Below are 9,548 nucleotides of genomic sequence, written 5' to 3'. Positions count from 1 at the left end.
AGACAGCTCAATCTTTAAAGGAATGGGGCAACATTTTGGGAAATACACCACCTTCCTTTCTTTCTGAGAGTGCGATGAGAAGATCGATAATAACTTCATGTTTGTGAGTTAAGTGCAGAGCTGGAGTCAGGCTGTGGTTAGCCTAGCTTAGTATAAATACTGAAAGAAAGGGGAGATCGCTCGTCTGGTTTTATCCAAAGTTTAAAAATAATACGCCTACCAAGACCTCTACAGTTCATGAACATTCTTTGTATCTCATTTTATTTCTTTCTGTGCATGGACGGACAAGTAAAAACAACATTTTGTGGTTTGTTGGGGTTTACGTGCTGGAACTATTTTTTGTGAACAATAACCAGGTGCAGTGACTTTGTGATGACTCTTGTCGATTGTTGGACTATTGTTGGTTATACACTCTCTCTCCTTGTCTTCATAGGTTGTCTTCTCTCTCTACTACCTGCCTATCTCTTATCCTCCTCCAACAACACAACCCGTTCTCACTCCCAACTCGTCTAATACCACCACTTGGTCAGCGGCCCTCGCTGTTTGATACCGAGGCACCCGTTAGCATCTGTATCAGACGGGATTATTAGAAGGTCAGAACAACTGATGCAGTGTAAAAGCAAGAAAGTCTGCTTAGTGAGGAGCTCGGGGTGGAAGGTTCGGTCAAACACAGGACACCACTGTTTGTGTACCTTGAAACCAAGTCAACGTTATCTTACCTTATTTGACCTTACTTTTGTTTGTTATTTAAGTTTGCTATGCAGTTACATAGCAAACTTATTTTAACCCAAACCATGATTTTTTTTCTCAAACCTAACCAAGTAGGTAATAAAGTGCTGTAACCCTAAAATCTGAGTAAATCTACATTGGAAACTGTACGTTTCCTGTGAACACGGAAGTTTATTTTGAAAAGACACTATGTAACGAGTGTAAACTGACACTTTGTCCCTGACACGTCCAAAACTGACTCTAGAGGGAAACCGAGAGCATCATGGTTTGAAGCCTGGGGCCACTGACCAAGCATCAGTATTTGATGAGTTGGAATGAGAATGTGTTGTCCAACACAGCACTTTATTACTTCTGCGCTGTATAATTAAAGTTTGCTTGGTTGTTAATAGCAGCAGATCAATGCCTATGGTTTTGAAATGACTTGTTCAACAGTCACATCTAGCTGAAATGTTTGAGTGTACTTACATTTCCTGATCACATTCATGTTCCCCAGAGGACGAACCCTTTAATGACCCCATGACCTTTCTTCTAGCTCCACCCTTAGGACTCATTTTTACATTTTTAGCTCCATTACTGGCTAGGCTGTAAAAATATCTAAATCATCAGTGTGTTGTTGCTTCTGTCAGATTCCTGGCATAAACTGTTCCCAGTCCAGATGTTGGACTTTGTCTGTGACTATGAGCTGTGTGTGGTGCTTATGTGTTAAAGACAAACCAGCCTGCCAGCTCTGCCCTCATTTGCATCTGCTAATGGCTCTATGATGCCAGTTTCTGATCACTGCAACTACACATTTAAATTCCTGCTTCATTGCCAGATGCTCCTCTCTCTCTCGCTCTCTCTCACACTCTCTCTCTCTTTCTCTCTCGTCCAGGGATTCCTGTTTCCATCCGGTAACAGCAGCTCCGATCGTGAGCTGCATCAGAAAACACTTGCTGAGGTTAAACAGGAGACATGAAGCTGCCGCTAATAATGATGTCTTAGTTGGTCATGATATCAATTTATGCTCAATCATTGCAGCCATGAACGTGTCATTCCACAACCATGGGTTTTTTAGGGTTTCCATCAGATTTTGGAACCTGGCTGTGGGGAATCACATCAAGGAACTGACAAGTTATAGAAAATGGTCTTACAGTTCAATTTGGTTGAAAGGCTCTGCTCTTTGAGGGAGCTCATACAGCAAAAAATACCAAACGCTCAGTACATAAGGACGAGTTTGGGGAGGTCACGCAAGCAACTTTGCTCGTATGAGCATATCAGTAGAGTAGTCAGTATTAAGTGGCAGGTTATACTGTCCATGGGGGCATTGTCTTGTCAGGGAAGGGCCTTCCTCAAAGTCTATATACATGTAATTCTTGTGACGACTGGGAAAACCTGTATCCACCGAACCGTGAGGTGTAGTTGAAAGCTCTGGATTAGGCTAGTAACCTTTTTTTTTTCTTTTTCCAAATACACCCAAGGACGTGAGGACATTTTGACCAATTCGTACTTCTTCAAAAAGCTGCTAAAACTTGGTTTTAGGTGGTTTTGGATGGCGGAGCATCTGTAGCTTAGCTGCTTATTCCTATTTTTTTATTCTTTAAGCAGGTTTTGTGATATTATTATTATACTTGGGCTATGCGTCTTCCATACTAGCCCTGTAATACTCCAATAATATTCTATCTAATAGGTTTATTGTGGTGTGTTTGTATATTTACCATAGTGTTAATCTTTAAATTCTATTAACCTGTGTTATTTGTAGCCTTTACTATTGTTTGTAGCTTTTAGTATCACACTATAATATATTATAGGATGTCTTCCAAAATACCAAACACCAAAGTATGGATTACATGTTGTACTACCTCAATTGCAAGTGCCTTCATCATTTCAAGTGTTGATTGTAAAAGGAAATGTTATTGCGATCAAAATGATACAAATAACTTTCATGAACTGAAAACACACTGGTTTAAGTTCTAACAAGAAAACACGGACAACTCCCAGACGGTACAACGTCGTCGTAGCAACCTGTCAATCACAGGTAGCTCCGCCCTAAAGCATACCCTGCTTTATGGTCTATTTGACTCTAAATGGACCATAATGTACATAATGAACATCATGCTGTATTGAAGAAGACTTGAAACTAGAGAGTGAGACCATAAACTCATGTTTACAATGTCTACTGAGGTAATAAATCAAGTGAGAAGTAGAGTCATTTTCTCATAGACTTCTATACAATCAGACGTCCATGATGTCATTAAGAAGAATGCAGGTTTAAGGCACCTCGGCAATGCCTTTAAGTCATCTGTCCGAGTCCTCAAAGGCTTTCCAAGAGTTGAACTCCTGCATGGAGGTCTTGGTCTTATACTAGATAGTAAAACATGATTCAAATAAGCTTGGCTGTGCAAGGTTTTAGAAATAACACGGTCAGTGTTTGGTTCTACTAAAAGACACTCAAAGAACAGGGACATTTCCAGAATTTGAGGACATTCTGGGCTTAGCCCAGACTTCTGTGGATGTCCAAGGGGTTTCTCCCAAAAACACACGTGTTTTTCCGACAGAGAGGCAGACTATCTGTACAAGACTCCCGTGACAGGTCTGGTACACACAAGAATTTCATCATTTGTACTTTAGAGAAGACATGTGAATGTGCAAAGTTCTCTAAATCATGACGCACATGCCATTTAAGAACAAATCTGTTTGTACGAGTGGTTCATGCATGAGGCCTCTGGAATGAACTTGTTTTCTTTAAAAACAAAAACATGCACAGAGAAGTAGATTCATTTACATCTCAGTCCTCATGCCTCACAAAAATGAAAAACATTTCTTCATTGTTTTACATTCATGTTTAATTAACAACTGTCATAAGAGAGAGTTAACATTTTAATCTGGTTTTGAAATGAGTCCAACAACAGATACAAGCAGAAATCACCACATTTCTCTTCACTGATTCGATTTTTGACATTATGTAAATTATAGACTAAATACATCAAGTGTTTAGACAGTAAAGACTTTAATTGTCTGTCTTTGAAAAGAATAATCTGTAGCTTCAGTATCTCTGCATTTCACTCCAAAGATGGGAGACTTTGATTATGTCGATGACAGCTTCTCGGTTCCACATGTTGATTAAACACCGCATCCTGCCACATAGGAGCTCAGGTCACGGTTCGCGCAGTTATTGCGCCAGGCCACCCTGAAAACAGACAGAGGGACATAACTCATCTCTCCACATGTGGAAGTTTGCGTTGTGAACGCATCAGTCACATGATCAGATCTTACCAGGCTCTGATGCCATTGGGATCCCGAACGACGCGCTTGGCACAATTGATCGCCACACTGACATTATCAGTCAGAAGCTCTGTGATGAAAAGAAAAATCAGGATTTGAATGGTAATTCAAAAAGTGGACATTAACGTCACTGCAAGTACAGAATGTGCTACGTAATGAGTGAAGAAACCAGCCTCTCCAAAGGTCAGTAATAATAATTTAACTGGTAAATGGACTGCATTTATATAGTGCTTTTATCCAAAGCACTTTACTACAAAGAGCTCTGTGCTAAACAAGTTGACAGTGCTTCTTTGAGATCTTTCTTTTGCGCTGCATAAGGACCCAACAACCTCCATCAAAAGGACTGTGCATCCGTGTAGTAGAAGAGAAACCCAGGGCAAAATCGGCTCTCGCTGATGCTTGTTTATCGCGACATAGTAACAATTGGGGGACATTGTTTGGATGATCCATCGTTCCGAAACCCCAATAATCTGAAAAATGCCATTGGACAAAAAGCCCATTTGCCCGGATAAAATAAACGTCCATCGACAGAGGTCTTCAATAGGGGGTCCGTGACCCCTAGGGGGTCCGCTGAGGTACTGCAGGGGGTCCGCAAAATTTCTGGATGATTAGAGAATTTTAATTTTTTTTTTAATTTTCCCAAACATGAATCCGTCCATTATTTTAATAGTTCAGTATTGTATTTAAGATAACAGGTATGTTTATGCATGGCAGTGTCACTAATTAGGCCATCACTCATTTTCATTTCCACATTTATGTTTAAAATGAAAACATCAATTTGAATAGCTTGTATGCATGATTATCATGCAATTGACAGACAATGTTGATATTGGCATTGGTATCAGCTGACAAGGTATGTTTCTCAATGGCAGTGGCACGGCCTCCCTACTCACTGTACCTTGCACATGTTTAAAATAAAAACATGGATATATGAACCTGTGTATTATTTTAATAGCTTAGTATTGAATGCACAATAAAGAGGTATGTTTATACATGGCACTAGGCCCAGTTTAATATAAAACACAATTTTATACAATATATATATAGTCGGGGTCCCTGCTCCATCTCTCTATCAGTTTGGGGGTCCTTGGTCTGAAAAACATTGAAGACCCCTGGTCTAGACTAACTTCTACTATGTGCAAAAAATGTTGCGATCGGTAAGTTCTGATGACATCATTCTGCATAATAATGACCCACGAGCTTCTGTTCATTGCAGGGAGAGTGTGTATATTCTGAGCAATGGGCCTTCGGATGAATGGCTGTTTGTTTTTCGAGATAGCGGGCTGTCGGACAAATGGGCTTTCGGTCCTATTGTGATTTTGGAAAATTGTGATGTCGAAACAATGGCACTGCACCAATAACTAAAGGCAAATCAATACAATCAACATTTTTATCAACTCAGATCTTCTCTAATTTGGACTGTGGTGGCTGGTCGTTAAGAGAACAATGTTCAGGAATATTTTAGCAAAAAGAATCAAACCTGAAACGAGCCCTCCCATTCCCAGTGGAATTTGTTTGCATACACTAACATACCACTAGTGGCCTATCGGGAGAATTTGAGGTTCATATCTTGTTCAAGGACACAAGCCACTCTACCCAAGGACATTTTGATAACAAAAGTTTAAATAGGAGGATGTTGAAGCCAATTGTTCTTTTTGTCCTTTTGGGGAAAAGGGAACTCCACAACAAGCTGAAAATCATCTGACAAACAGCAGTGCTACGTATCATCCCATTGGAGTTGTTCGTGTCCATGTTATGAAGAAGAGTCCAATATTCACTCTTTTTAGCTGAGATTTGGTGTCCACCAGCTCCTGAGGGAAATAGCTGGCTGTCTGATCTAAAGCAGTCATCTAAAGTAGTCTTATTGTGGTAAGGATGCTCTCTAAATGAAACGAGTAGTGTTACCAAGGCCCTCGGTGGCTCGTGTTACCGCATACTTGGAAATGGATTAACGAGCGGAGGGGTTCAGTTGGTTGCAATCTGCACCCACATTGCTAGATGCCACCAAATCTTTGGCACTGTCCTTTTAAAAGTGTTAGTAAGTAAGTTCAATTTATTTCTATAGTGCTTTTTACAGACATTATTACCAAAGTGCTGTACAAGGTCATTATACCACATAAAGGCCATTAGAGCTGCAGAGTTGGTCAGAATTATCCATGGGAGACACTTACATAATGCGGAACATTTTGATTTACTGATAATAGTAGAAACATAATGCTGATTATTGCAACTTTAAAGCTTGGTGGATGATCAGACACAATGGTGACAAAAACTTGCATGACAACATGGCATGTACAAAAATAGGAGGATGTCCCCCTGATGTTAAAGTTTTGGGTGTGGTGGTTTATCACTGACCGCTGCACCTGATGTTACAGGCATTCGATGTGGTCTGGCCATTATTACACCACCAGCGGCTGTTGATCTGGAAGATGCCGTAATCAGTTGATCCGTCGGTGTTGTGGTTGGTGGCCCCGGTGTTGTAACTTGACTCCCACTTGCTCAGACAAACCCCTGAAGAGGAAACAGAACAGGTGCACATGGAAACCCCTTGAAAACTCAATATCGGGCATGGAAACCCACAGACGAGCCTTGTTAGAAAGGTCAAAGCAGGGCATCAAAACCCATTTGGGAAGATCCAGCCAACTCCATGACAACTTGCCCACTAATAAAGATTTTGAGATTGATTTTCATACTGTATCAAAATGAATGGAAATCAATGGCTAGCTCTTACGGTGGAAAACATATTTTGAAATTTGAAAAGCTTTTCAGATTTGAAGTACACGCATATGCTAAAAGTACATGTGAATTGTAGTGAGTAGGCTGGTATGGTCTTAACTGATGTTATCTTGCAAAATAATAAAAATGTACAGAAAATTTATAATATTCTTCTGTTCCAGACACAGTATGTGCAGACTGTCGGTCTAATACTCACAGTTAGCCAGGCTGATGCCTCGGTAGCCGTCCATCCCATTAGCCTTCAGCACTCGGGCCCATTCACAGCGGTCGAAGACCTTAGCGCTGGCCACAGCCACCAAGAGCAGAAACACTAGACCCCTCATATTTGACTCTCTGCTGGACTGAATATTTTCACTGCTGCTGCTAAACGTCCTTTTTATAAACAAGAAGCTCAGCTGAAACCACTGTGGCTGCTTTATTGCACACTAGCTCTTTGTTTTCTTTGAACTTCGTCCAATTCCAACAGAGCTTTTGAAAGAGGTGGAGATTCCACTTTCCACTCAGTTGGAATCCGTGTTTTTGTGTTTCGACTTTGATCAGCTGTTTGTTTTCAGGTTTACTGTGTTATCAGTGTGATAAGAAAGACTGATGTGAAAGGCAAGGATAAATTGGAAATCTGACACAAATTCATCTGTCAATGAAAGTTAAACTCTTATGCCAACCATTCAAAAAATGATTCTCGGTCTAATAAGTGTCCAACCTGACTTAACAAAAGAACAAAGTAATGTTCACTTTCAGTATTTCTCATCAAAAGTTTAAGTTTGTTCACATCCATGTTCACTAGCAAGCAGTCTTTGTCTTGACTGCCTTTGTTGCCACAATACGACCTTTTTTGTGTCACCTTCTGTAAATCAGTGGCACATAACATGAAATGGTGAGTAATGTGTATCATGTTGCCAGTGTACTTGCCATAGACTGTATATAAGAAGTCAACATAGTCACCGGAACATCACCCATTGGTGGTTTTGGCATTTTGGCCGTCAACATCTTGGTTTTTTGGAGCCAGAAGTGACCATGGAGGGTGGGGCCGGAGACCTGCTGGAACCATGTACCGTTAGCACAAGTCACCAGCTAGCACTAGCCAACAAGCTTGGTTAGTAAGGTTTTCTCATTGCACAGCTACTCTCTTCTTCAGTTGCTCTGCTTCCAGCCTGCAGCGCTGCTTCCAGTGCAGCTTGATTTAAGTAGAGTTTTTATCCAATCAGATTTCACCCCTATTTCTCTCGGTAAGAAGAGAGGCTCGAGGCCCGCTTGGACGCCGTTGCAGTTTAAGTAAATGGGGACGATATTGTTGTTTGTTATAGTCTTCAACCAATCAAATCTTTAGTTTAACATGTTGGGCGTATTCTTTGCATGTCAGAGCTGTCTAGGTGGCCTACAAGTACGTTAGCATCAGTGTCAGTGGTGGGCCGTGCATTTTATACCTGGGCCTTCAGTGCTGTCCTACTACAGTTGAACCACCTCCTAATAACCTCATTATGACGCCACAGCTATGGGTTATTATTTGTTTCTAGGGATGTAACAATACACGTATTCGTATCAAACCGTTCGGTACGAGGCTTACGAACCGAACAATACGTTTGAATAATACTAGTGCATTTGGAAAATGCAGAAGCTTAAATTGTGGGAAATATAATGTTTTCGGTGGACTTCGCTCAACATGGCAACCCACCACGTAGGAGACACTCTGACCCTGGAAACAAAACATTGTACTCTGGTGAGGCGCGTGTGTTCTGGGAGGCACAATATGCTAAACTAGCTTAGCAGGAAACCAACAGCAGCTCACAAGCTACAAACTCTCCCCGCAGTGTTTAGCTGTTCCCTACTGATCCAAACAGGGATAAAGCAATCGCCACACAATCCCCATTTCTCCAGACCATAATTATTGCTTTGTAAAAGAAAACAAAACCCCAAACAGATCATCATGTCCGACCCTAATCCCGCACATGACGGGATGCTTCGTCATTAACGGACAATGCATATAGTCAAAATCAATATAATTAACACAATGACAAGAACAAACTCACAAGAACCAGTCACATGTATTTATGACAACAAAGCATGACAAATCAATCCAGCAACACTGCGGCGCTAAAACACGTATTCTGCCTCACACTCAAGAGCACGAGCCATTCAAATATTATTCACATCAGAGGGAACAATATTAACCATATCATAAAAACGACACCATAGACAAATGAACACAGTAGTAACGCTACTGCAGATGTAAAAACACAAAAGCACTTCACTTACCAAAGCTGCTGTTCACTTAAAGACAAAGTAGAGTCAGGGCCATAAGTATTTGGACTGTGACACAATTTTTCAAATTTTGCCTCTTTACACGACTCCAGTGGATTTGAAATGAAGCAGTCAATATGTGGTTGAAGTTTAGACTTTCAGCTTTAATTCAATGGATAAAACAAAAATATCACATTAACTGTTTAGGAATTACAGCCATTTTTACACAGTCCCCCACATTTTCAGAGGCTCAAAAATAATTGGACAAACTAACATAATTAGGGCCCGAGCAACCGACAACGTCGGGCCGCGAAGGCCCTATTGATATTGTAAGGGGTATTATTATTTGTGATTCTTATTTTTGTGGGGATGGAGCTTGTAGGGGTACTTGCCATGCATGAAAACTCACCAATTTTGCACCCCTATCAGATCTGGTGTAGAAACTCTGCTGCCCTAATTTGCATATGTGTAAAAAAATGGCTCTCTAGCGCCCCCTACAAGTCGGACCGGCGACGCCCCTCGGCCAGTATGTCCGATTGACTTGAAATTCGACACACATGTCCCAATCCGCTAGATCTAAAAAA

General features: G+C 40.9%; 1 protein-coding gene across 1 annotated transcript; it reads right to left on the bottom strand.

The window, feature by feature from the left end:
- Positions 1-3,828: 3,828 nt before the first annotated feature.
- On the bottom strand, positions 3,829-7,049 carry LOC142935379 (lysozyme C-like). Its single transcript, XM_076079720.1, has 4 exons — positions 6,923-7,049; positions 6,346-6,501; positions 3,982-4,060; positions 3,829-3,895 (listed from the first exon to the last, which is right to left on the bottom strand). The coding sequence occupies exons 1-4, from the start codon at positions 7,047-7,049 to the stop codon at positions 3,829-3,831; spliced, it is 429 nt and encodes a 142-aa protein (XP_075935835.1).
- Positions 7,050-9,548: the final 2,499 nt, after the last annotated feature.

The sequence above is a fragment of the Anarhichas minor genome, unplaced genomic scaffold (genome assembly GCF_050575085.1).
Source record: "Anarhichas minor isolate MPS153535 unplaced genomic scaffold, ASM5057508v1 ptg000073l, whole genome shotgun sequence".
Classification (NCBI taxonomy): Eukaryota; Metazoa; Chordata; class Actinopteri; order Perciformes; family Anarhichadidae; genus Anarhichas; species Anarhichas minor.
Note: the sequence above shows the minus strand (reverse complement) of the source record. Positions and strands in the feature narration are given on the sequence as shown.

Bases quoted from the DNA above. Each gene is read 5' to 3' on its own strand.
- LOC142935379 (XM_076079720.1), bottom strand. From the start codon at position 7,049: ATGAGGGGTCTAGTGTTTCTGCTCTTGGTGGCTGTGGCCAGCGCTAAG. The intron at 6,502-6,922 runs GTGAGTATTAGA...TTTCCTCTTCAG, and splicing joins AGGCATCAGCCTGGCTAACT to GGGTTTGTCTGAGCAAGTGG. The intron at 3,896-3,981 runs GTAAGATCTGAT...GTCTGTTTTCAG, and splicing joins CCCAATGGCATCAGAGCCTG to GGTGGCCTGGCGCAATAACT.